The sequence below is a fragment of the Podarcis erhardii genome, assembly GCF_964252035.2.
Source record: "Podarcis erhardii genome assembly, chromosome: 6".
NCBI lineage: Eukaryota > Metazoa > Chordata > Lepidosauria > Squamata > Lacertidae > Podarcis > Podarcis erhardii.
Window position 1 is genome coordinate 28256457 of NC_138510.1, and position 27968 is coordinate 28284424.

General features: G+C 43.0%; 1 protein-coding gene and 1 long non-coding RNA gene across 5 annotated transcripts in view; one reads left to right on the plus strand and one right to left on the minus strand.

Moving 5' to 3' along the window:
* Positions 1–13052, minus strand: part of LOC309345197 — a 44733-nt gene extending 31681 nt beyond the window's left edge. The window contains exons 1-2 of one of the 2 annotated variants that reach the window (XR_014158083.1): positions 12406–13052; positions 10988–12310 (exon numbers count right to left, since the gene is read on the minus strand). This is a non-coding gene — a long non-coding RNA (uncharacterized lncRNA). Of the gene's footprint in view, positions 1–10522; positions 12311–12405 lie in introns of those variants that run through there. The other variant, XR_014158084.1, reaches the window with a different exon arrangement.
* Positions 544–14335, plus strand: AAR2 (AAR2 splicing factor). Of its 3 annotated transcripts, none has more exons than XM_081867997.1 (4): positions 544–675; positions 2689–3477; positions 5446–5675; positions 13059–14335. In XM_081867997.1, exons 2-4 carry the CDS (start codon positions 2730–2732, stop codon positions 13224–13226), a joined length of 1146 nt encoding a protein of 381 aa, XP_081724123.1. In that variant the 5' UTR covers positions 544–675; positions 2689–2729; the 3' UTR covers positions 13227–14335. The 3 variants fall into 3 exon arrangements, with proteins under 3 accessions (XP_081724123.1, XP_081724125.1, XP_081724124.1); XM_081867999.1 differs by having other exon boundaries at positions 571–682; positions 2701–3477; XM_081867998.1 differs by lacking the exon at positions 544–675 and adding an exon at positions 700–943.
* Positions 14336–27968: the final 13633 nt, after the last annotated feature.

Genomic DNA, 27968 nt, shown 5'->3' on the forward strand with positions numbered 1-27968 from the left:
GAACTGAACAAGGCGCAAAGCCATTTCACACAAGAGACCATACCTGGTTATCCCATGCTTTCTAAACCCCAGCTGCCTAAACTGATGGGAGGACGTTGCTATTCTAAAACCACCGGGGAGTCAGAAAGGCTTTGTTGCTCTAGTCCATGGCGAATAACCCAGAGATCGGCCAGTAGATCCCTTATGCTCTGTTTGACTGATTATCTTCTCTCGCGGAAACCTTCCTCTCCGCCCGCAGGTGTGCAGGGACACCTCATCGCAGCGCCGGAGAAACCTGCACAGGAGTCACCGCGTTTTCTTTGGTGCAGCTGCTGGCACAGTGCCGAGCCTCTCGGTACGGAGAAAGGACGGAGGATTAAACATCCGCAATCCCGCCAACTTTCCAAGCAAGCAAGCAAACACGTCGCGCCGCCGCCTCTTACCCAACTTGTCTCTCAACCGGCAAAGGCTACTTCTCAGCATCCAGAGCGGAACGCCTTGAGGCGCTGCCGCGGGACCTACCCGGACTGCTTTTTGAGAGGGACCGGACGTCGTTCGCTTTCCCCTGTCTCTAGGGTCGCCGGATATCCAACGCCGTTGCCGGAAGTTGCCGACAAGTGTTTCCAGGGGCTTGCTGGGGCGAGAGTTCCTCGAGTTTGGCGGCTGCGCTTCCCTTCCTCGGGGCGCGGGAGGGAGGTGAGAAGTGGGCGAAGGCTGCGTCGGGCGGGCGTGGCATCCCCTGCCCTTCGCCTTTCCCTCTTCGCGGCCACACGGTGGGCCCGGGCTAAACTTCCCCAGTATCTTCCCTTGAGGCTGCCCTTCTCTATTCCCTCCCACCCGGGCAGGGCCTCTGCTCTCACTTTCACAGAGCTGCGCGAGGAGTCTAGAAGCCCGCGGGTGCAGCAATAAAGGCAATAAAGCGTCACCTGTGGAACTTGTGCTCCTTGGCCAGCCGGAGTTCAAGGTACAGGAGTTGCGGTCGGAGAGAAGGGTCATAGAAGTCAATTGAGAGACATGATCTGGAAAGGACCACGAGGGCCATCTAGTCCAACCCTTTGTAATGCAGGGATCTTTTCCCCAAGGTGGGGCGTGAGCCCACGACTCTGAGATGGAGAGTCTCATGCGACTAAATTCCTGTTGCCAGAAACTCTTCTACCACTATTCCTTTGCATTCCTCTTTTGTTCCCCCCCCCCCCCTTGTTGGCCACAGAGGCAAGTACAGTGGTACCTCGGGTTACAGACGCTTCAGGTTACAGACTCTGCTAACCCAGAAATAGTACCTCGGGTTAAGAACTTTGCTTCAGGATGAGAACAGAAATTGGGCTGCAGCAGCAGCTGGAGGCCCCATTAGCTAAAGTGGTACCTCAGGTTAAGAACAGTTTCAGGTTAAGAACGGACCTCCAGAACAAATTAAGTTCTTAACCCAAGGTAGCACTGTATGTAGTTCTGGAGCACGTGCTTTGCATGTGGAAGGTCCCATGTTCAACTCATAGCATCTCCCCACGTAGAGCTGGGAGAGGCTCCTCCTGCCTCTGTGAATGTCATGGACTGGCTGGATGCATAGGAGTGGTGGGAGGCACTAGCTGAGGAATCCTCCAAGGAACCCTAGGGGAAGAAGACTCAGAGTTAGGGTGGTGGCAGAGTGGTCAGAGGTAGATGCCTGGGAGGTGGTGGTGTCAGAAGCAGAAGAGGTAACGGTTTAGTGAGCAGGAAGAGGCTGTGGCAGAGACTGAAGCATATGCTAGAGAGGAGGTTGGCTAAGAGGCAGAGTTGAGGCAGGCTACTGAAGATTCCAGGGAGTAGCCCCCTCCCGCTGTGACCACCCCAGCCCCCACCTCCAGACTCGTAAAAAAACACACAGGAGAAAAGGAAAAGAGCAAAGAGCAGAGCAGAGATTGATTGTGGGCTGATGCCGTTTTCAACTGCTTGGGAAAGACCCTGGAGAGAAGGAGCTTTAGAGAGCAGGGGGAAAGTGAGGACCTCCAGTCCTTGCAGTTGCCTCATTGGAGCAAGACCTACTGGGAAGAGTTGCTGGGATCACTAGGCCTGTGCTGTTTTGGTTTCTTGAATACAGTGGTACTTCAGGTTAAGTACTTAATTCGTTCCAGAGGTCCGTACTTAACCTGAAACTGTTCTTAACCAGAAGCACCACTTTAGGTAATGGGGCCTCCTGCTGCCACTGCGCCGCCAGAACACGATTTCTGTTCTCATCTTGAAGCAAAGTTCTTAACCTGAAGCACTATTTCTGGGTTAGCGGAGTCTGTAACCTGAAGTGTATTTAACCTGAAGCATATGTAACCTGAGGTACCACTGTAATGAGTTAACTTCACTGTGTTTTTTATTGGTGACCTATGCCTGACACAGTCTCCTTGCAGCACTGAGCTAGCTGGGCCAATGGTCTGACTCATTATAATGCAGCTTCCTAGTTTCTCTTCAAGCCTACATTAGTCAGAAAGCCTGTACACATAAGTTGTTTAAATCCTATTTACTTTGGGACTTGAATCTTGTTTCCTGATGGAGGTAGTTGTAACTTCTGTCCCATGGACAGTGAAGATAAATTCAGTTGGAAAATTATTTTGCCTGGCTTCTATAGAATGAGTCAGGAATGTGGCCCATCAAGCTTGGCACTGACTAGTTTGGAAGAGCCTAGTCATATATGTATCATGCTTGTAAAGTGTATTCAGATGAGATTTGTTTGCTCTCTTCTAGATTTCTCATAAGGTTGTAGTGTGACCAAGGGAGAAGCAGAAATGCAGATAGATCAAAACCTGGCAAAGCGGCTCTTTTTTGAGGGCGCTACAGTCATCATTTTGAATGTGCCAGAAGGAACAGAGTTTGGCATTGACTACAACACTTGGCAAGTGGGCCCCAAGTTCCGTGGAGTCAAGATGATACCCCCTGGAATTCATTTCCTTCACTACAGCTCTGTTGATAAGAACAATCGCAAAGAGAGTGGCCCTCGCACCGGCTTCTTCATGAACTTGCAGCCGCGTGATCTGCGAGTGCTACACTGGGACCCCGTCAGGGAAGAAGTAGATCTTACCCCAGCTTCTGAAAATGAGACTGAAGCAATGAGGACTAACCTCCAGGAGATGGACCAATTTCTGGGTCCTTACCCATATGACACTCTTAAAAAATGGATTTCCCTCACTAATTTCATTAATGAATTTGTGATGCAAAAACTACAGCCAGAAAGTGGACAGATATGTGCCTTTTCAGAAGTGCTTCCTATTTTGCCTGGGAGGTTTACTAAAGATCGAGTTGAACAGAACCTGCCCCGGTATGACACAGAGTGCAAAAGCTATGCAGAGGGGTTGGCCCGGCTGCCCAAAATGCAGCTGAAAGCTGGCACTGAGATCAGGTTTACAGAAATACCTAAGCAAATGTACCCTGAAGGTGCTACCCCTGAAGAAGTTACTAGGCATAGCATGGACCTTAGCTATGCCCTGGAGACGGTGATCAGTAAACAGTATGCCAGCAATTCCCAGGATGTGCTTGGTGAGTTAACCTGTTTTTACAGAAATTACTTTTCTTGTTGCTATCAAAGTATCTCTCAGGTGCCATTTGCATGCCAAAATGTGTCTGGAAACAAAATTTCTGAACCGTAATGCATACTTCTGTTTTGAAGAGGTATGTAGGGCTTTTTTCAGTGCTTGCATCTGTCATCAATATAACAGTTCAGTTCCACTCATGAATGCTTCTATGCTGTTCAGAAGTAACCCGAAAAGTAGCCTTTTGTGATAACAAATCTGACTTCACTTATAACATTTATATCTGGTTAAGTGATAAATTTGGGTAGGGTGCAGTCTCCCTCACCCCCTTCTCACTAAACAACCATGTTTGCATAGAAAAGACAGTAGGTTAATTGAGAAACCAAAAACTTCATGTGTGATATTGGTGACCTCTAGTGGTAAAGCTAGGGTTCTGCTTTGACAGATTTCAGAAGTAAGGCATTTGTTATTTAATTACTTATTAGAAACAATTGGCTGCTGTCTCTCAGTAGTGGCACCTTAATTATCAGCTCTCACCCTTGGAACAAAGGAAAGCTGTGGACGTGTGCTACCCTAGGGAGTGTGTTCTTGAATAAATCCTATAGATATCATGGGGAGAGAACCATGAAATCAAGCTGGGATGACAGTAGCCTTCTCAAGATTAGTTTAGTAATTGTAATAAAATCCTCTGTTTAGATCTAATTTTCACAGAATATAACATTTGGTATTGAAACTATCCACAGGAACGCAATTTAACCACTTCTGCAAATAATTAAGATTTTCATGCATTGCAAGGTTTAAGTTTTTCCTTCATTACTGATTTATCTGCATTACATGTTGGCATCTACAAATCCACTTGCAGAGCTTAAGTGGCCCTGACCCTTTAGTGAAAAAGTGACCACAGTTCCTGACATCTCAAAGCTAAGAAGCCTCTTCTGCTCTTTCTTACCTTCTCCATTCATCTCAGCAGCAGTGGGAGAAATCCCTGTCCCTCAAGCATTCTGCACATGCTGGAGGCCTTAGAGAGGGAAGGGGTTGGGTACAAACAGCAGCTAAGCAATATTTGTGGACCTATGTTTAAATGCTGGAACTCATTCTGAGCCCTGGATCAGTAATTGTCAATAATAGAAATTATGCAGAGCATTGGAGTATAAGTATGCAAGCCATTAAGCCGTATAGAAACTTAATCAGGCAATGCCGTTACATGAGGAAGGGTAGGTAAACAGTGATGGCTAATCTTTTTGCCAAATGTGGCTCATGTCAAATCCAAACCATGAGAGAACTCTGCTCTAGTGCCTAGTTCAGTAGCTATATAGCCCCCTGTACCTTAACGTGGTTTTATCACAAGCTTTCTCTGCCAGGGAGGAATACCACTGTGGAGCTTACTTGTGGGCATGCCAAATATATAGCCCTCTTTTTCTTTGAAGTTCTAGGCATGCACCGAAAGCAGGTTTATGGAGGCCTTAGTGGGCCACCTTACATTGCTGTTGGGCTGTGTTCACAAGTTATGCAGATCTGCTTTATATTATAGCCAAGGCTTTCATGTAAAGATCTTAATTAGAGAGGCTCTAATGCCCTTGCTGTTGGGTGGCTGGCTGTAGAGAGAGGAACTTCATAGTGGTGGTATCCCAGTTGTGAAATGCTCTTTTCAGAGATATTCGCTGGCACCTACCTTATTGTCCTTTTGATGCCTGAAAAAAAAAAGTATTTCCTGGTATTTTTAGACACCATTTCAATCCTGCTGACTCCTTCATGGTGCTTTTACGATATTGTAGCTTTTAGTTTATTATGGGGTTTTTTTGTATTTACTTTTTAACTGTATTATTGTGTTTGTAAATTTTCCTTGAAGTATGAATGGTGTTATAAAAATAGTTAAATAAATAATAAAAGCAGTGTACGCTTTTGTTATGCTACCAGAATTGAAGCTAAACAAACACCTTCTTGTTTTTTTCTTGTGTGTGTGTGACCTTTTCAGGGGAACTGCAGTTTGCCTTCATCTGCTTCTTGATTGGGAATGTATATGATGCCTTTGAGCACTGGAAGAAACTCCTGAATCTCTTATGCAGGTCAGAGGATGCCATAGTGAAGCATCAGGCCCTGTTCGTTAACCTCATTTCGGTCCTGTACCATCAGCTCAGTGAAATCCCAGCAGACTTCTTTGTGGACATTGTTTCCCAGGACAACTTTTTAACCAACACCTTGCAGGTAAGGGAGCTGGTTTTGGTACTGTAGAGGTTGGGAAGCAGTAGTGGGGAGAATTTCCCCAAGAACTGCATGCATGTGCATAATGCAGCGTCATAATGAGAGGCAGTTCTCACAATGTGAAATTGAATGGTTTTTGCTTGAATGTTGATACCATTAAAAATTTTAAAAAGTAAGAAAGCTCCCCACTCCCCAGCCAATCAAACTAAAATCCAGTTTTTGTCTTGAGACGAAACTACTATGGCAAGCTATCATGAGGTTTGCCTCCCCATATTGAAAACCTATGTTACAATCCTTTCTCTTCCCATAATGTGCTGTTAAAATGTCCAATGTAACATTGTTACATGTAATTTTCTGACCCTGTTCCTTTTCTTTAAATAATGAAAATTTTATTTTATTTTGAAATGGAGTTAAAAATACTGGCCACAGAACATGCATACACTCTCACATACAACTCAGTTTTTATTGTTGTATTTATATACTACTTTATATGTGAATCTTACAAAAAGTTTCACGAAAAACATTGCAGCAGTAAGCATAATTTAGGGAGGGAACAAGGCAGAGGGCCTTCTCGGTAGTGGCGCCCGCCCTGTGGAACGCCCTCCCGTCAGATGTCAAGGAAATAAACAACTATCTGGCTTTTAGAAGACATCTGAAGGCAGCCCTGTTTAGGAAAGCTTTTAATGTTTGAACTTTTATTCTGTTTTAAATGTTCCATTGAAAGCCGCCCAGAGTGTCTGAGGAAACCCAGCCAGATGGGCGGGATAGAAATAATAATAAATTGTCATCATCATCACGTTTTAAAAAGAGTTAAAACAAAAGAGAGAAAACTGCTTGTTTAGAGTGAATTATAATTTTCCCCACTTCCATCAGGGCAAGATGGTTTTTCCAAAAGCTGTATGGTAGCAGTTGGGAGAGAGAGGGGCCACCCCTGAGAGCTGGGTGGTGGCAGGTCACCAGGCTGTTTCTCTGGTGTTATCTGAGAAGTTTGGAGGACTTCCACATAGGAAATACAGTGGTGCCTCCCAAGACGAAATTAATCCGTTCCGCGAGTCTCTTCGTCTTGCGGTTTTCTCGTCTTGTGAAGCACGGCTATTAGCGGCTTAGCGGCTATTAACGGCTTAGCGGCTATTAGCGGCTTAGCGGCTTTAAGAAAAAGGAAACAAACTTGCAAGAACTCGCAAGACATTTCGTCTTGCGAAGCAAGCCCATAGGGAAATTCATCTTGCGGAATGACTCAAAAAACGGAAAACTTTTTCGTCTTGTGCGTTTTTCGTCTTGCAAGGCATTCATCTTGTGAGGCACCACTGTAAACAGAAACCATGATATCATAATACCTTTTTGAAGGATTTTGCTGAGCAAGTTTGTATATAAGCATAGTCTCTAGATTTTAATTACCCCAGAGTGGCTTGGGCACAATTGTTGTTGTTATCCCAGCTGTATACAATTGCTTAAGAAAGTCTTTGTGCTGGAATCTATGGTAGTTCATTCAAAATGATGATGGAGGATAGATATCGGAGATAGCTGTGGTTTAGTGTGCGGTAAACAGCAACCATGTCCCAAAACTCCTGCACTATTGGGCGTTCCCACTAAAGGTGAAAGCATTAAGCAATGCGAGTTCATCCCTTCCAACAATGCTGATATGTTTGAATAGAAAGCCTTACAGGGATAATATACCACTTACTGAGAACTTTTTCTTTATCTTTCTTTGGTATTAATTGCTAAATTTGCAAAAGGGCTGCAGAAGAGGTTGGGGGGGGAGAGAGTCTTGTTGCTTAAGTAGACCCTGTTCTGCTCATGCATACCCCACTCTGTGTTGAATTCTACCCACTCTGTCAATCCCTTTCTTCCAAAGAAAGTGTTTCTCCCATGGCCATGCATAGGATAGATTGGGCTTTGGAGGATGTTATAAGTAGATGAAGTCATCTCTCTAGCCAAAGATGTAGTAGCTTCTGTGATTGATTCAAACAAAGTGAGTGGGTACTTGTTTGGTGAATCTGACCGAGAAAGTGATGTAATTGTACGGATACAGAAACTGTATGGTTGATTCAGGGTTCCTTTTCGAGATATTTACATAAGAGAGAGATTTTCCTTTTTTTCAATAGATCAAACTAAACTTTTGAGGCTATCCCAGAATTAAAGCCACAGGTTATGAATGATACAATACTGAAATTAGTGGAGACCTAGAATCATAGTATTGTAGAGTTGGAAGGGACTCTGAGGGTTATCTAGTCAACCCCCCTGCAATGCAGGAACAGCAGCTAAATTCCTGACAGATGGACATCGAACCTCTGCTTATAAAGCTCCAAGGAAGGAGAGTCCACCACCTCTTGTGTGAGTCTGTTCCACTGTCAAACAACTCTTAATGTTGGAAAGTTCTGACTGATGTTAGTCAGAATCTCCTTTCTTGTAACTTGAATCGGTTGGTTTGGGTCCTTGCCTCTGGAGCAGGAGAAAAGAAGCTTGTTCCAACCTCCAAGTATATTTGAAGATGCTACTGCTCCTCCCTGTTTGAACTGTTCCTTCTTTAGTAGGTTGTACCCCACAATTTCTACCTTCCAGTCAAGAGTCACATCTCACCAGGTTTCAGTAACGCATATTAGGTTATATTTGCCATCCTTCATTAAGAGCTCAAGTTCTTCTTGCTTTCCCATACTCTATGCATTCGTGTTGCTCACCTAGTGGTGATTTTGCCAGCCACTTTGAATATAATGCAAAGGAAGGATCTAACCCTAAGAAAGAAAGAAAACTCCATGCCTAAGGCATCCATTTCAGCCTTTGCCTGAGCATCTCCTGTGAAGGAGATACCACAGCTTTCTCTGATTTCTGCCTTTCGCCTTTCCGGCTTTGTCCTGGCAGACTCCTTTTAGACTTTGTTCTGGCAAATTTACCCAGAACAGCAATAAAATAAAGCAAGATGGGCTATGCGAGTGAGTGCTGCATTTGTTCCAGAGGACCAGGATGCCAAAGTACATGCACAATTCCTCTCTATGTGATCACAGAAGGGTGGCAGTCACCCTTCCCATCTATCAGCATCCCTCCATGTCTCAACCATTGCTACTGCAGAAGGCTTGTAGGCATTTGGGATCAGCTTTTTGTGCAGGGGAGGAGGCGCTGCTGTAGCAAAGAGAGCTGAAAGCCTGCATCTGTGCATGAAAGATTGAGCATGGCCTCTTGGATCCCGGCCATAGAATTTAGCTGTTGTGTGTCATTCATTCTGGAGGACTGACAACACTCTTGTCAACAAATTGAAATTCAATCAGGCTGTATAATAATGATAATTGTTTCTTTCCAGCTTTGAAGCCGAACAGAAGCAGTACATTTTTTAAAAAACACACACGAGGCAGCTGGAGGAAGCATCTCCTACTTGCTTTATGATAGTTGTAAACAAGAGTTGTTGACAGCAGGTGGCAGTTCCCGATATTCAAGTAACCCATTAGCTAATTTGTGTATATGTTTGTCTGCAAGGCCTAAGAAAATTACATTGTGCTGCTGTTTCCTGATGAAAGCTTGCTTTGAGGGCCTTCAGGGAAGCTAACCTTGCAGAAGACTGTTTGAGTTTTCATGTCATCATTTTTCTATCTATGTCTAGAACAGTATGCTGCATTGGACATCAGAGGTGCTATTCAACTAAGCTGACTCATTATCATGAATGAGCATGGCTAAGTTAAGTCAATTTATTCAATGAGTCTTCTGTGAGTAAAACTTAGCTCAATACCACCCTAAGGCTTCAGATCCTTGCTCAGCCATAAAGCTCCCTGGGTCACCCTGGTCATTCACCGTTTCTTGGCCTAACTTATGTTGCAGGAGTATTGTCTGAATATGATGGATAACTCTGAAATCACCAGGGAAAGGTATATAGGCAATAAAATTCCAAGGTGGAAAGGATTTCTGTGTGCTTATTTGCAAGCAAGAAGTGTGACGCTGTTCTTGTACTGTTTTGTATGCACATTGTTCCCATACAACTAGCGAGGCTTTAATTTACTTCCTCCTCCTTATGGGGACATATGTACAATTTTACTTTGACTGCAATGTCAGATACAGGAATTATTTGTAGAGCATTCCCATGACTTAGAACGCAGCTGTGCAATATGCATTTACTCATTTATCTCAGGCTTTCAGTGCTCACTGATGGTTGGGAGGTGTTACATTCATAAATGTTAATAGCAAATTTTTCTCAAACTGAATTCTGGCAGAACCATTTCCTTATTTTAGTGGCATGTATGCTGTGCTTCCCTCTTATCACTTTTATGGCTGGCCCAAACATAGAGCTTTCTGGATGTCAGAGAACTTGTTGAAAGCATGAATGTCAAGTAACAATGTCAGGTTTTGTGTCTTTTCACCTTGTTAGGCAAGCCTTTTCCACCCTTGTTATTATAACTGGGAAATAGATCATCTTGTACCTCTGAGCTTTAGGTGCAGCATTCTTCTTAATAATAGTGCTTTAGTTTGGGCTGAAATTAGAAATTCTGGCCAAAGAAGGTAATGCCAGTTGAGACTGAATACTGTGTTACTAAACTGGAAATGCATTAACATTGGCTTTAAAAAAAATGGAAATGCATTAACATTGGCTTTTTTAAAAAAAGAAATTCTTACACGAACGACAGATAAAGAAAATAAAGACTATGTCTTGTGTGAGGCCATATAAATTAGAATGGCAAGAGAGGGGAAGATAAGCACTTGAGGCACTGTGGGGTTCTTTGTGCGGGACAGAATCTGTTTAGTTTGTGGAAGAGAAGCATGTCAAATAGGGCCTTTGAACATTGGAATCTGGAACCGTCTTAAGTGTTTTTAAACATGTCTCCACAGTCATGTGGGCTAGAAATTTTGATTTATTTTAGATAGATAGATAGATAGATAGATAGATAGATAGATAGATAAGTAGATAGATTCTGTGTCACAAGCCAAACCCTTCTTCACATGCAAAAAATAACCTGTTCGCGCTGCCTAGTAGACAGAAAGATTATTGCTTAATCATTAAATGAGCTGAACTGAGTAGCAGCAGGTTGCTTTGTTTCTCCTTCTCAAGAGGCCACAAGGCAACTTGATTCCTGCCCAGCATAGCGCATAAAAAGGGGGGGGGGCTCATTTAAATACCTGCTACCTCACGAAGTGCAAGTAGATAAATAGGTACCGCTCCGGCGAGAAGGTAAACAGCGTTTCTGTGCGCTGCTCTGGTTCGCCAGAAGCCACTTAGTCATGGTGGCCACATGACCCGGAAGCTGTACGCTGGCTCCCTCGGCCAGTAAAGTGAGATGAGTGCCATAATCCCAGAGTTGTCCGCGACGGGATCTAACGGTCAGGGGTCCCCTTACCTTTACCTCCCAAACCAGGTGCAGCTGTGTGGATGGCTTGAACACTGGCCCAAAGCTCTCTCGCCTCTGCTCTCCAACTCCCTTTTTCTTGCCATCTAGCCTGATGAAGACTTCTGGGGAACTCAAAACTATTTTGTAACATTTTGGTTGGCCTTGCAACGGCATTGCTTTAAGGTAGATTTTTTTTAATTACCTTTTTTCTTACAGGACCACCTTTTAATATTTGCTAAGCTTTTGGTATCCCCAGCAGTACCTGGCTGATTTTTTTCAAAATGCAGTGACTGGACACTTCACTTTTCATGTGGATGTTACTGTGCTGGTGAAGGGAGTAAAACAAAACAAAAATAAGGGTTTTCGTTTTCTAATGCCTGGATTACTTTGTAATTAGTTTAGCAGGAGAAGGCACTTCACACTATGACAAACAAGGTGCGAAATGACACAAAGCAATGAACCACACCTTGATCTTTTTGTGCTTTTCCCTGCTGTCTGTAGGTCTTTTTTAATTTTAAAAAGCAGCAACAACAGCACAAGCTTTCCTCCTGCATTACAAAGTTTCTCCTTTGCGTGTTCCTGCAATGGAAATGTCTTTGCTTTTGGCTATCAGTCGGTTGCCTTGGAAATGAATTATGTGTAACAAATTTAGCACAGAGGCAGAAGAGATGAGCTTAGAGATGAGATTTCTAATCGAACACACATGTGATGGGTCAAAAGTAACAGGAAATATCCCCTTGTGTGTGAAAAGTTAAGAGATTTAAATTTGAGAGAGCGTGGCCCTTTCAAAATTATGGTTAATTCTAAGGCTCAAGTTATTCATAAATAGAATGAATCATATTACCTGATTATAAAACCTTTTGAATACTTTTATTTTAAAAGAAAATGGTCTCACCCAGATAATTTGGAAGTAACGGTTACTTTCTTAAAAATCGTGGGCAGCAGGTGTTAGAGGCATTCCTCCTCCTGTTTTCCACAACAGGGAAGCTCAGTTGGAGGCTCTTAATCTCAGGGTTGTGGCATCCAGCCCCATTCTGGGCAAAAGATTCCTGCATTGCAGGGGGTTGGACTAGATGACCCTCGTCCCATCCAACTGTACAATTCCATGATTCTATGAATGTGGCTTTTAAGATTGTGCCTGTTGTGGCATATGGGCAACCTCATAGTTGCCTACTAGGCATAAGTGACACAAGGGAGATGGATCAGGGTGGCAGAGGAGGGATGGATTGCTCTATCACATTTCCAGCCTACTTGATTTCCTTTCCGTGGAGGAAGAGTCTAGCTTGGACTCACCTGCACATTCACACCCTGTTTGATAGAAAGTAGAGTTTGCTTTTGCTTTTTAAAAAACTAATCTGCACTTCTATGCTGGCCATGGAGAGGGCCAATATGAAATAACATTACTTACCTTGTAGCAGCCTAACGACGTTTGTGGGCTTCTTTACAAGGCTGCATGTCTGCATGATCTAAAGCATTTCCCCCTTCAGAAATGTTTTCATATACAGATTTTTGGAGGCTTAATTGATCACCAGTAAATTGGGTAAATCTGAAATGATTAATGGACTAAGGTGTCTTGTATCCTGTAACAGTTCCCATTTATCCAGGAATTGCTATAATTGACATGGTTTGAGATCTTTTTTTTCTGTACAAGAATGTCAGAATTCTGTTTCTTCTCAACATCCAAAACAGAGTATTATGGATAACTGAGCATGGCTTGACTTCATTGCTTCTTTAAGTCACAACTCTAAACCTTTCAAGTGAATTGTGCTTAGGTTTGTATCAGGTTTATGTGTGTGCCTCTGTGATGCAGGAGCATATTAGGTTGGGATTTGACCTTTGACATTTTTTCCTTAAAATTATTATTATATTATTAGTGTTATATGTATGCAGTCCAGTCACGTTTCTCCTCTCTCTGTGCCCAATGCTGTTTTACTCAGAGTAGGCCCATTGAAATTGATGTACCCTAGTCAGTCATGTTCATTAACTTTGGTGAGTCTACTCTGGGTAGGGCTAGCATTGGATACAACCCAGTATGTCTTCTATACTATTCTACTAACGGACTGTACTGCATTTTTTCTAGGTCTTCTTCTCCTATACCTGCAGCCCAACTGTTGACAGGACTCTGAGAAAGAAGGCAGAGAGGTTTAAAGTCCACCTAACCAAGAAGTTCAAGTGGGACTTTGAGGCTGAGCCTGAAGACGATGCCCCCGTAGTAGTTGAGCTTCCAGAAGGGGCACTTGTGGACTGAATGGCAATTTCCCTTTTCCTGTTTTGTTTTTAAAGCAGTATTTTGAACTGTTGTACCATACTTGATTCTGTGTTCTACACTTCTATTTTCTCCTCCCTTCACGGAGACAGAACTGTGAAATCCAGAAAGTCTACCAACTTCCTTCCTGCTGGAAATAAAAGTTCTGGGAGATACAGACTAGATTATGTCTAGATTCTATGCCGGATTGAATCATTTTGACCTCCAACGCTTGCTGTGACTCAGTTCTTTTGTCACTAACTATCTCGTACCCTTACCTGGAAGTAAGCTCCATTGAATACAATAGAGTGTACTTCCTTGTTAACATGTGCAGGATTGCACTGTTTGATTGTTGATTAACACACTTTCCTTTGTTGAAGAACCACATGTGACATAGTGGTATTTAAGTCTTGACTTGTTTATTCTTTAGTTCCATGCTGCTTTAGTTCCATAACTGGTAAGCCAGATGGCTGTGTTCAGGAGACTTTGTGCATCATCTTCTAATACATGCCAGAACTGAACAATGCTGTGTAGAGATATTTCATAAACACTTCAAAAGGAGTTAGCCTACACAACTTGGGTTGTCATTCATTGTAAATCTTCAAGCTTTTGCTTTTACTGTGGTGTTACTAGAATTATTCCTATCGTTCTTCTTCATTCCATCACTTTTATACTCTGTCCCTACCTTTCTTTAGCCTGGCGGAGGATTTCCTTACCACTTTCCAGAGCAATAGAAGTGTCCAGGGGGAGCAAATGTGAAATGAAAGAGAAATTTCATATTTAATCAATGGCACTTTCCTGTCTGAGCCTTTACTAAAAAGCTCCATGGAATGTTCTTATTTCTTTTTACTTATGTCCTCTCTCAGGACAGACAAGCACTTCCTGTTGTTACTTCAGAGCAATGAAAATGCTATAAAACAGCCTGCAGCAAGCATGCTGCCTGTTATCTTTTAATGCTTTCTCTGAGGTGCAGGGATGTTGGTACATTTTTCAAATAAGAATCCCTACTGTGTCAGGCTCCGTCAAGAGTTGGTGTGTGTATCTGACAAGATAACCTGTGTGTTAGCGTTCAGCACACAATGAATGTTCCTGCGTTAGGTATTCCTACAAAACGTCCCTAAAGTCTTCTCTGTGTGAAATATTTTAGCAAAGGTGTGCTCTGGGTGGTTGCTGACATGGCTGTGATGGCAATGAAATGTTCTTTATCTTGCTTACCACCTTGTCTGTTTCATACCCAAGTGTAGCTAGTTTTCAAGTGCTATGTTTTAGTATTAATATAAGTTAACATTCATGGTCTGCAAAGCCCTGAGTTTCTGTCCCTTCATATGTATAAAAGTAGTCACAGAAATTGGCTATAAGAAGGCAAGTCTAACTTAATCCAGGATGACTCACCTCTATAATTACACATAACAGCCTTGTTCAGATGTAAACCTGAGGCTTAGATTTTAAGCCATAATTTCTCATTAAATACCCATGACTGCTCACCTACTCTCCTGCACGGCTGGGCGGAAAAGCTTTACCTAACTCCACCACTGTTGGGTGGCTTTTGTCATCTGGATTCGCATGTAGCACCCCAACTATAATTTGTTTTTGTGTCTGACCCAGGGCAAACTGTCGCTATCAGTAACTAAGGTTTGTGTGAACAAGTCAACGTCAAACCAGTTTAAAATCCCGCCTTGTTTGGATAAACCATAGTTAAGGCACATGTCACAGTTCCGCCATGGTGACAATATGTGCTTAGCAGAAAGTAGGACTAAATATTTCCATTTTAGACCCTGGGCTTGATGGTTATATGAGGGGGTCCTCTGGCTCACTCAGCTGAGTGGGCCCATGTGTTAGCATTCTGATCTGATGGCACCACTGCCACCAATATACGGCAAAGGCTTGGCTGCATGCATGTGTTTGTTTGCATGCTCTTGCTGCACACCCTTCAGTGGCTCAGCAGTTCCTGCTTGTGTAGTATTTCCAGTCCTAATTCTTGCAGGCACTGAACAACCAAGAAGTCAGAAGGAGGATCCAGCCATTCCCAGTGTCCTATAGCCAGTGAGCAGGGGCTTGACAAAGTAAAACGCTAAGCCTTAAGACCTGCTATCACTATGAAAAAGGGCTTTTCCCATAATGTGTGATCACAGTTGGGACTTCTTGTAGAAAAATTATTCTGAGACCCCTTGACTTAAAAAAAAAAAAAAAAAAAAGTTTAACAGAAAGTGGAGAAGATGATGTTTGTATGGACCAAAGGTTTTTAATAAACTTTTTTTAATGTAACTGGCAGATGGAAAATAGGAAGTTCTTTTGTATCTTTTGCTAATTGGTTTTTTTATTATTCTTTCTCTTTCCTTTATTTCTATCGCCCTTTTCTTCCTTTCTTCAGTTCGTATCTTTGGTAGTTGTAATCTTATTGTATTATGGGAAACATTTAATAATAAAAGATCTTAAAGCCCAAAGAAAAAGGGATTTTTCAATAGTTTAGGGGCTAGAGAACCTTTTGGATATGAGTAACTCTTTGTCTTGTCTTACAGATATGATTCATGAAGCCTCTTATGGACACTTTTATTATCAGTCTCATTTGTATTCTTCCTTCTGCCAAAATAACAACAATTATAATCACCACAATCATAATATAAAACATCAGGGTGGCGCACAAACCTGCCTTCTCCTGAGTGACAGGACTCAAAAAGGCGTGCGTGTAGAGTTCAATCAGTGGTGGGATTGAAGCTGTTTCAGGTGCTTGAAGTGGTCTGCTGAATGACCAGGGCTGAACTTGGAGATCCATATTGAAAAGGGGAGCTCAAGGACCGCAGTGTCTGAGTGTGGGCAGGTAATGCAGCAGCCCTATACATGCCTGTGAGTAAGCATCAGCTGTGGTCCAAAACTGAAGGCAGCAGCCTGGGGAAGATTGATATAGCCAGTGCCTAGATGGAATTATTTTATTTTATTATAAATAAATAAATACCCTGCCCATCTGGGTAGCTCCCAACACAACACTAAAAACAGTATAAAACTTCAAACATCACAAACTTCCCTAAACAGGGCTGCCTAGAAACTGTACACAGCACGTAGAGTTCTAGGATGCAAGCTAAGTGGCGAACACAGATGGCGTAAAGGGACCCTAATATGGGACAATTTTCTTCATACATTTTTGTTGCTGCAGGAGTAGAAATACGTTATTTCTGTCAATTTACCAAAATGGTTTGACATGTTAATCTTGCATTTTTTATTAAAAAGGAAAACTGCTTTTCACCTCACGATCCTGCCAATGTGAAAATAAAAGTCAGGTGGGTTTAGCGTCCCCCCCCCTAATGAAAATGCCTCTCTGTCACAGTGATGTGATGACATCTCACAGTTAGGGAAGTGTGAAGAAGCGGAGAACCGGGGGGGTGGGGGTGGCATTCATTTCTATTTTCCCTGTCAGATTTTGAATCAATCAACTTTTGTCAGACATGCAATTGGACAGAAATGTAAATTGCTAATTTTGCTGCCTCTTGCATGAAGCCTTCCGAGTGATTTACAGCTTCAACCACCAGACAAAGTCTTATTTCTCCATCTGGCTTTTCCTTAACAATTTATTCCTGTTTTGCTCTGAGAGCATAAGAAGAGTCTACTGGATCAGGCCGAGTCCACCATCCTGTTCTCACAGTGGCCAACCAGAGATAAATGTGGGAAACCCACAAACAGAATCTGAACACTAGAGTGTTTTCCCCTTTGAGCCATAGCGTGCCATTTGAATTATGCTAACTAGATGAGTTGGCAGAACTCTGATCAAATATTCTATTTTTTTAAATAATATAATTTTATTGAGTACAAATTAGAAAAAAAATACAAATATACAAAAAAGGAAAGTACATGTAACCAAGAGAAAATTAGAAAACATTTTACCTCTTCTCATTTTTACAATTATTTACACCTCTACAAAACAATATTCACAATAAAGAAACGAAACGAAAGGTATAATATAAAACAAGAGAACAAGAAGAAGATAAAGAAAAGGAAGAAATAAGATCAAGAATGAGAATTTTAAAAGTAGATAAGTATTCACTATACACAGCCATTTCCAATCTATATTTATGTTCAATTATGTATTTTCATCATATCCTTATCTAAATTAAAATATTTTTAAAAGACTTCCACCGTTTGCCTCACGCATTTTTGGTAGTCCATTCGTCAAAACCTCTGTTCTTCATATTTTTCCTTTGAGTCTCAAATATTCTATTTTTTAATGCAGTTGTTTTATTTGCTTGCTTGCCAAAACAGCTGCTACGGATTTTTTTTAATGAACATTTTCAAGTGGTGGTTGTGGCAAGGAGGTGTAATTTAGGTTTCGGCTGTTCTCTCGATTTTTTTTTTTTAATTGCCCCTTCCTATCAAAACTGCTATTAGGCCCATTAGAAGATACTTATATGTACACAATGTCTATCTCTCTTGGCTTGATGTGACAGCTAGAAATGGGGTGAGGGTGATCAGGAAAATAGCCCAAGAGGAAAGAGTTAAGCACCTATTCCCCCAGAGCCATGAGATTCCTGCTTTGCATGGGGTTAGACGAGATGACCCTTGGGATCCCTTCCAATTTTACAATTCTATGATGCTATGATTCTGTTATCTTGTGCAGACAGCCCCCCACCCTTCAACACACACACAACCAGAGATGGAAGATGGGATTACGGGTCTCCTTTGTCTCATCTGGTAAGGTCCTGAGTCCATCTATTCAGCACTTAGGTATGCTTTACTTGGAACTATATTCCACTGAATTCTAACAGTAGGGCTACGAGAGCTGGACCATAAAGAAGGCTGATCGCCGAAGAATTGATGCTTTTGAATTATGGTGCTGGAGGAGACTCTTGAGAGTCCCATGGACTGCAAGAAGATCAAACCTATCCATTCTGAAGGAAATCAGCCCTGAGTGCTCACTGGAAGGACAGATCGTGAAGCTGAGGCTCCAATACTTTGGCCACCTCATGAGAAGAGAAGACTCCCTGGAAAAGACCCTGGTGCAGGGAAAGATTGAGGGCACAAGGAGAAGGGGATGACAGAGGATGAGATGTTTGGACAGTGTTCTCAAAGCTACCAACATGAGTTTGACCAAACTGCGGGAGGCAGTGGAAGACAGGAGTGCCTGGCGTGCTCTGGTCCATGGGGTCATGAAGAGCTGGACACGACTAAACAACAACAACAACAACAAACCATTTTCCTGTCCATTGTTACCATTTCCAGGTACATTCTCTGACGTCTTATTTTCTCACTGTATTCAGTAACAGCCAATCCAAATGTACTATTCAAATCCTGAAAAATTGTACAATCCTAAAAAGAAGCAGTTGTGGAGTAGCAAATACAGTGGTACCTCAGGTTAAGAACTTAATTCGTTCTGGAGGTCCGTTCTTAACCTGAACCTGTTCTTAACCTGAGGTGCCACTTTAGCTAATGGGGCCTCCTGCTGCCGCCACCACACAATTTCTGTTCTCATTTCATCCTGAAGCAAAGTTCTTAACCCGAGGTACTATTTCTGAGTTAGCGGAGTCTGTAACCCGAAGCATCTGTAACCCGAGGTACCACTGTACTAATCCTGAAACCGTCAAAATATGCATTTAAAAGCTCATTTAAAATAGGCCCTTTGCATTAAAAGCACTATGCATTTTAGCCTTCTCTAATTTTAATTTCGGGTGTAAGCATTTTACCTTGGCTCTTGTTGATCCTTGTTCTTTTTCTCTTTTATTGATAATTAACATTAGCCCTTTGCAGCCTTTAGGACGATTAAAGCTAGCCTTTGCTCTTTCCTACAGATATGGGTTTTGTTTTGTTTTTTTACTAGGAAATTAGTTAACAGAGGATGCCTGGGGGATCTTCCACCCAAGCTCATCCTATGACATAATTAGCATGTTGTTGACCACAGAGACCTCATTAAGAATTGGTAAAGGAGTCACGCGGCAGTTACCTAGAGTATTTCTAAACGGGATAGCTTGGTCAATATGGGAAGCTGATATATGTTCAAATTCCCAAAACGATAGTTTTGGATTTCTCTGCTGCGTGCTCCTTCTCCTTGTCCCTGCAGGGGGACTGACTGATTAATTTGCATGGACGGTTTTGCATAAATATGAGCTGCAAAGACTGGCAGTGGGGCTCAGGAGCTTGCAGAAATAGGTCGACCCACCGAGGCATTGCTATTCAGGTGCCAGGGCTGAGCATGCTGGCTTCCCAGTGGAGCTTATCTCCAGCTTCCAGTGGCGTTCATCAACTTCAGCTTGAAGGGCTTTGTGGCCCCCTGGGGCTTGGGAACAAAGAGCCTGCACTCGCTTGTGTCACCGAATCCTCCCAAGTTGAATGGGCGACTGACATCTCTGAAATTTCTCTAGGCAAGGAGGAAAGAAGGAACAGAGGTGCCTCGAATGGAGGGTTAATTTATAGCAGCCGAGGACGCTCATCTGAATGTGACAGCTGTTTCAATAGGCCAATTTAAGCACACAAAAATTAAAAGGTACTTTCCCAGCAATTATTTTAAAGGCTGAATGAGCTGGCAGTCCCTGTCTCAAATGTGGGGAAAGCTTTTTGTGTTGTTTTTTTTTATGAAACCAGCCTTCCAGATACCTTAACATCCTTGGAGATTTGTTTAAACATTTAATATTTCCACACAATAAAGTGTGCTCAAGTCTTCAAAGCGCCCGCATGCTGCATAATACGGAGAAGAGGTCAGGCATCGAAACAGCTAATGACCACTAGAGCCAATTTATTTTGGTTTTGTCCCCTCTCAAGTTCTGGGAGGGCAGGACTGAGATGAAGCTGACAGTGCCACCCCTTGGAGTGGCTTTAAATAAGAAGGTAGAAACATGGGGGCTGGCTAAGGACCAGTTGAGATTGGTGGCCCAGTGGCCCATTTGCCTTAATAGACCAGCTTCCACTCACTCTAACACAGTCTAAAGGCAAACACTTGGGGGGGGCAGGAGTAAAACGTGTCCTCAGTTTGAATTCAGTGTACCAAGTTCACACCCCGTTCATAGTAGACCTCACCTCCCACCTATGTGTGTTCCTGATTTGAAGGTCAGAACAGAACCTATGGGTTAGGGATCACCAATCCAATGCTTACAGGTTCTTGGTGCTCATTGGTGCCCAGATTGGGGGCACTGCCTCTAGCCCAGGCATAGGCAAACTCCGGCCCTTCAGATGTTTTGAGACAATTCGCATCATCCCTGATCACTGGTCCTGTAAGCTAGGGATGATGGGAATTGTAGTTCCAAAACATCTGGAGGGCCGGAGTTTGCCTATGCCTGCTCTAGCCTTTTGGTGCTGCTTCCTCCACTCTGTAGATACTCTCCTCCAGCACTGCCCCACTATGATCTGGAGGGCTCTCCAACCCATATTTAGGGGGAGGGGAGAAGAACCACCTGCTCTGGGAGTGTCCTCAGCCTTCCAGAGCAGGTTTAGGGGCATGCGGGGAGCATCCAGGAAAGGAGAACGGGAGGTCCCATTGTATGAGATGACCTTGTTTGTTGCTCACAACCACTTAGCCGAATCCTGCACAAAATGTCTCGATAGGCTAGCTGAGATAGATGATAGATAGATAGATGATATAATTATCATTGATTTACCACAGCAATTCATCACAGAAGCTGTTCTGCCAGAGGGAATGGAGTGATTTGGTGATGGGCTCCCCTATTGCTCATTGCAGTGTCGTCCCCTATTGCTCATTGCAGTGTCGGTCTTTTCAGCCACCTTCCTTCTAAGCATTAATTGCAAGAAGTCTGTCTTTTCAACAATTGTTTCCTCGCTGGTGCCAGAATGGCCTTATGAAGGATCCAGCAATGGCCTTATGAAGGATCCAGCAACAGGAAATTGCTTGTTACCATGGTGACAGGCACAAATTGGGGTGTGTGTGTGTGTGGTCAAAGTCATGGACACAATAATAGCTAAAGTAGTACCTCTTCCACTTTCTGTGTCTGAAAGGTTGAAAGTCTGTATTTATTGGAATATGTGTGTCTCTTTCAGATGCAAGTTAAGGAGGCAGATGACAGCTAAGCCCATTTGTTTTTGCTCCCCCCCCCCCCTTTAAAAGCAAAAGCTTGCGGTAGGTAGGGATGTAGATGGAAACAAATTTGATTAAATGGGGAGGAAGAAAAGGGAATGAAGCTATTTATCTCATGTTGGACATTTTGAAGACAACGGGCGGGTCAAGGGCAAGGTGCTGTTTTCATCGAAAGAGCAAAATATGACAATATGTTTTGCGGAATAGTTGTGAACAGCTTTTCCCTGATTGAGTGACACCTTTTCCCATCCATATGCCCTTAAGGGGGTTTAACCCAACTCTGAAGTAACATTTTGTCATTTTGTGTTCTTCATAAAGAATCATAGAATCATAGAGTTGGAAGAGACCACAAGGGCCATCGAGTCCAACCCCCTGCCAAGTGGGAAACACCATCAGAGCACTCCTGACATATGGTTGTCAAGCCTCTGCTTAAAGACCTCCAAAGAAGGAGACTCCACCACACTCCTTGGCAGCAAATTCCACTGTCGAACAGCTCTTACTGTCAGGAAGTTCTTCCTAATGTTTAGGTGGAATCTTCTTTCTTGTAGTTTTGATCCATTGCTCCGTGTCCGCTTCTCTGGAGTAGCAGAAAACAACCTTTCTCCCTGCTCTATGTTACATCCTTTTATATATTTGAACATGGCTATCATATCACCCCTTAACCTCCTCTTCTCCAGGCTAAACATGCCCAGCTCCCTTAGCCGTTCCTCATAAGGCATCGTTTCCAGGCCTTTGACCATTTTGGTTGCCCTCCTCTGGACACGTTCCAGTTTGTCAGTGTCCTTCTTGAACTGTGGTGCCCAGAACTGGACACAGTACTCCAGGTGAGGTCTGACCAGAGCAGAATACAGTGGCACTATTACTTCCCTTGATCTAGATGCTATACTCCTATTGATGCAGCCCAGAATTGCATTGGCTTTTTTAGCTGCCGCATCACACTGTTGGCTCATGTCAAGTTTGTGGTCAACCAAGACTCCTAGATCCTTTTCACATGTACTGCTCTCAAGCCAGGTGTTACCCATCTTGTATTTGTGCCTCTCATTTTTTTTGCCCAAGTGCAATACTTTACATTTCTCCCTGTTAAAATTCATCTTGTTTGTTTTGGCCCAGTTCTCTAATCTGTCAAGGTCGTTTTGAAGTGTGATCCTGTTAGTCTGACATGACTTATTTTTCAGAAATCCATGCTGACTATTGGTGATCACAGCATTCCTTTCTAGATGTTCACAGACTGTTTGCTTAATGATCTGCTCCAGAATCTTCCCTGGTATTGATGTCAGACTGACTGGGCGGTAATTATTTGGGTCCTCTCTTTTCCCCTTTTTGAAAATAGGGACAACATTTGCCCTCCTTCAGTCTGCCGCGACTTCGCCTGTTCTCCAGGAATTCTCAAAGATGACTGCCAGTGGTTCTGAGATCACATCTGCCAGTTCTTTTAATGCAGTTCATCTGGCCCTGGAGACTTGAATACATCTAAACTAGCCAATTATTCTTGTACTATCTCCTTAGTTATTCTGGGCTGTGTTTCCTCTGCTGAATCATTTGCTCCAAATTCTTCAGGTCGGGCATTGTTTTCTTTATCGGAGAAGACTGAGGCAAAGAAGGCATTGAGGAGTTCAGCCCTTTCTGTGTCCCCTGTTTGCATTTCACCATCTTCTCCTCTGAGTGACCCCACTGTTTCTTTGTTCTTCCTTTTGCTACAAACATACCCATAAAAGCCTTTTTTGTTGCTTTTAACCTCTCTAGCAAGCCTGAGTTCATTCTGTGCTTTAGCTTTTCTGACTTTGTGTCTACACGTGCTGGCTATTTGTTTGAATTCCTCCTTGGTGGTTTCCCCCCTTTTCCATTTTTTGTACACATCCTTTTTTAATCTTAACTCAGTTAAAAGTTCTTTAGATAGCCACCCTGGCTTCTTTAGGCACCTTCCATGTTTCCGTCTCACTGGTATTGCCTGAAGTTGTGCTTTTACTATCTCCCTCTTAACAAACTCCCAGCCATCATGAACTCCCTTTCCTTTTAGTATTACTGCCCATGGGATCTCACCCAGTACTTCCCTAACTTAGGAAAGCCCTAAGTCGGCTTTCTTAAAGTCAAGAAATTGAGTCCTAGTATGCTTGGCTGCTCCTTTCCGCTGTATAGTAAACTTCAGAAGAGCATGATCACTCGCACCTAATGATCCTTCCACTTCTACCCCACTAACCAGGTCATCAACATTGGTTAGGACCAGATCTAAAATGGCTGTTCCTCTTGTTGCTTCTCCCACTTTCTGGACAACGAAGTTTTCTGCAAGGCCAGTGAGGAATCTGTTTGACCTTATGCTCTTGGCTGAGTTTGACATCCAGCAAATATCCGGGTAATTGAAGTCCCCCATTACTACTATCTCCCTTCCTTTTGCATGTTTGGCCATCTGTTCCAGGAAGGCATCATCTATGTCCTCTGTTTGGCTTGGGGATCTATAGTAAACTCCCACAATGAGCTCACTGTTATTCTTCTCTCCCTTAATTTTGACCCAAATGCTCTCACTTTGGCTTTGAGGTTCTAAATCTTGGCTCTGAAGCACTAATGAACAAAAGGTACATTTGGTTTTGAAACGACTGTCTCCGGTAATGTGTAAGTGCTTGTGAATTGGGCGTTGCTACAGCATACATTTCTAAAACAGATGTGCTGATAAAACATTGTTTTTTTGAATCGCTGCTCCTGAGATTATTTTTAACCAGTCCATGGCAAATGAGCTGGCCTGTTCCTTGGCTGAGTTAAAAGGCATAATTCTTTTTCCTTCCCTTTTTGCATTTCTGATATATTGGTACCTTGGGATGCGAACGGGATCTGTTCCGGAGCCCTGTTCGCATCCTGAACAGAACGTAAGACATGACTGCACGTCTGCATGTGCGTGGGTCACATTTTGCCGCTTCTGCGCATGCGCCTGATGTCATTTTGACCGTCTGCTCATGTGTGAGCGGCGAAACCCGGAAGTAACGCACTCCGTTACTTCCGAGTTGCCGCGGAGTGCAACCCAAAAATACTTATCCTGAAGCGTATTTATCCCGAGGTATGACTGTACATTTCAACACAACAAAAACAAAAACAAAAACCCCCTGAAAGTAATAGGAAATAGGAAAATAGGAAATAGGAAAAAGAAAATTACAAAATTATTTTCCTTCTCTGGAATTGCCACCAGACAGGTTTTTAACTAACTTACTCAAGGAGAAAGTCCTGGGTTAAATCTCTAAATTGGACTGGTAAAACACACCCGTCTGAAACCCTAGAGGACTGCAGCCAGTCAGAAACAGACCCTCCAAGTGTCCCTATTTTCCAGGGGAAAGTCCCAGATTTACAGAATCCATCCCGGTTTCTGCTTTGATCCTGGAATGCCCCGCTTTTCCTTAGGATGTCTCGATATTTTCATCAGAGCAATGTTGGAGGGGATGAGACAATACTGAGCTAGATAGACCAATGGCTTGACTTTGTGTAAGGGAGCCTCCTATGATCCAATTTTTCTCCTTCTCCTCTTTCTCATTGCTAGCCAAATCAGCATTTCAAATCTGCATATATTTAAAGGAGGACATAAGGCTAATGGGGAGTCACCTTTTTCTTTCCTCTAGGACAGGTGGTAAGGCAACTCTCTTTCCCTCTAGCAGCAAACAGAGCAGTTTTGGACATTAATGAGAGTCTGGCTTAGCCTCGCTTCTCACTTCTCGGTGGGAATTGATGTGACTAGCAAAGACCCAGTATGCGCCCATACAGGGAGAAACTGAGCTTGGCTCTGAAAAATGGGTTCTAAATTCAGACTATATTAATTTGCTGCAGTGAACATATTGATAGTGATTAAAGAGCCAGAACCACAACAAAAAAGAGTACATTTAAAATGTATTTAAAAAATAACAACTGACAAATGATGAAAAATCATAAATATTCATTTATGCAACAAACAGTAAATGATGCAGAAGTGCTAAAACAGTAAATTTTATAAGAAATGATTATACGAATAAATGAAGCAGTTACAATGAGGCTACTACAAGCACCATGTGGAAGAAATATAGAGCTATTTGCATTAGCTGCTAAAAGGTATAACAAGAAATTATAAGTGAAAAATGAAGTCTAAGAAAGCAATTATTTTCCTAGCGCCCTCCTTCCAATCCAGCTAATGTAAAAAGCAAAGAAGGTTTTTGCTGTATTAGGAAGGCATCGTAAAACAATATAGGAAAAATAAGATTTTAAAGTATGAGATAGAACTGGGGCTTTGTGAGTCAAAGGGTCCATATTGTTGCACTTTGCCCCAGTCCTCAAGCCATGTGACATTCCAGGGATTCCAAGCGTTTACCCAGGATTCATGTTTCGGAATGAGGTACAACAGACTGAAGGTGTAAATATGTGAATAAATCATATTTCTTAAAGCTACGACAGTCTCCACCGCATCTTCAATTCTCCAAAGTAGCCCAACGCCTGGGTTAGTGCCTGGAGTCTTGCTTCTGCTTGGCAGAGTGGGGGTGGCGCTCAACTTTTGTAACCGTATAAAGCAGCTTTCTGCATTCCAGATCTGAAAAAATATTGAGCTACTATCCTCTGCATAGTTTCTTGGTTGGTTCACAAAGTGATTTATTTTTTAATTTTACTTTTTGCACAAAATGTTGTAGTCCCCATTTTAAATTTGAACCAGCACTTTAAAAATTATAGATGGATTGTGAAAGCTGCTCAGTGTCCATGTTACTGACATTTAAAACACTTTCTATTTGCAATCCAACGGGGACCTCTTAAACACAAATCCCCCTTTGGTGTACTCTCAGCTCTGACTTTTAATAGCTTTATTTCATTCCTGCGTGGCCCAACGTGCATCACATTAACGGGAAGATGCTCTTGCTAAACAGATTTATTCATTTATCCAGTTCATTTTCTAAAGTTTAGTTACTATTATGGCATGTTTCCCAAGAGGCTTTAATTCACTTTACCTAACAAGGAGGCTGTGTGTGTGTGTGTGTGTGTGTGTGTGTAAGTAAATGTAATGAGGAGTCTGCTGTATTGCGGCAATTGTCCAAGAGGCTGTGCCAGTTTTTCTCTTCCCTTTCTAAGATATTCTCTATGTGGTGGATCATGTAAACAGCAAGACACTGAGAGAAGTCCCCATGTAAACAAAAATACTTCCAACGAGAGCTGAAGTTACAGGAAGAGGACGTGAATGAAATAGCAAACGCAGAGATAGCTTTATGAAATGGCCATAAATGTTTTCATCTCCTCAAAGTAGGGGTGGGGAACTTGTTGACCTCCTGATATTGGTATCCTAGAACTCCTGTCATTCTTGGTCATTGGCCGTGCTGGCTGGGACTGATGGGAGAGTTGGAACGCAACAACTTCTGGAAGTCCCTTTTGCCACTGTCGTGATATTATAAGCCGTGGAGGCTGTTGCTCACTGGGGCTGTTAGAAGGGAAGGCAAGGAGGCCAGAAGCAGTGAGACCAGAGCCAGGACTGGCCCACCCATGAGGTGGGATGAAGCGGCAGCCTTGGGTGCCAGAATCCCACAAAGTGGTGCCCTCATGGGTGCACCCTGCCCACCCCTGCCAGGGTTGTGCAGCAGCTTCTTCCAGTGAGATCTTGTGAGCTCTTGTGGAGCTTGTGGGAGTTCTGCAAGATCTTGCGAGAGTTATATGAAGCTGAGCTTACCACTGCTGCACAGCCCCTGTAAGCAAGGCTTCCGCCAGTGCAGGGGCACTGGTGTAGTGGTTAAGAGTAGTGGACTCGTGGGGGGCCACTAGGTGGCGCATCGGAAGATGGCTGACAATAACATCTCTCCGACCCACACAAGGTAATTTGGAGGCTATGATGGGGGTAATTAGTCTCCTTAACCCCCCCAGGATTGTGGGGGGGGGACGGCCCTTGCCTGCTGTGCCCTATACCACCCCCGAATTTGTGGGTGTGGGGGCACTAGGCACAAAGCCCTCCTGTGGGATTCCGGCACTCCTCGATGCTGTCTCTGATCCGCGCCTCTAGTTGCAACAATCTTCAAAAGAAACAATTTGGACGAGATAAATTGCACATACTTCAAGGAAAAAGGGGGAGTAAAGACTGCTGACAGAAGAGATCTCTGATAACAAGACAAGAATAAAATATGAGAAGATACGTCAAGATACGGTACGACAAATGACTGAGGGGGGAGGGGGGGAAAACCTGCCTTTCCTTTTTTTTATGTGATTAAACAAGAATCCCCTCCCCTAATGAGTCAGAAATTAAGGACTTAAACTGTGGATTTAAGACTGTGTGGAGATAAACTTTCGAACCAAAGCAATGTTTCAAGACGAAGCTGGAAAGCTAAGAGTTTTGGAATGACGCAGTTAAAAATGCCGTCGCCATTTTGGGAGGCATTGATGGAGCTCTTGGGTCTGGGAGGAGAAAGAGAGAAATCAACTTCTCGGTGGGATTTAAGAGTGACAATGCCTAATTTATGATGGAAAGAGTGATGTTATCTACGAAGGAGATATATGGAAACCATCTGGACTTAGTTTGGAGGAACGGGAAATCCACACAGGATCATTATACTTGCTTACCGGCTTAAGGAGACTAACAGAAGAGATCGTAAAGGAAAAAGAGAAATATATGAACAAGATATGATGTGGAAACACCAAGATAAGACTGGATAGAATTATGAACTTTGTTTGGACTGATTGGGACTAATTTGGACATTAACGCAGTAATAAGAAGATGATCTGAATCCCCCTTTGGATCTTGAAGTATGGGTTCCCCCAACAAA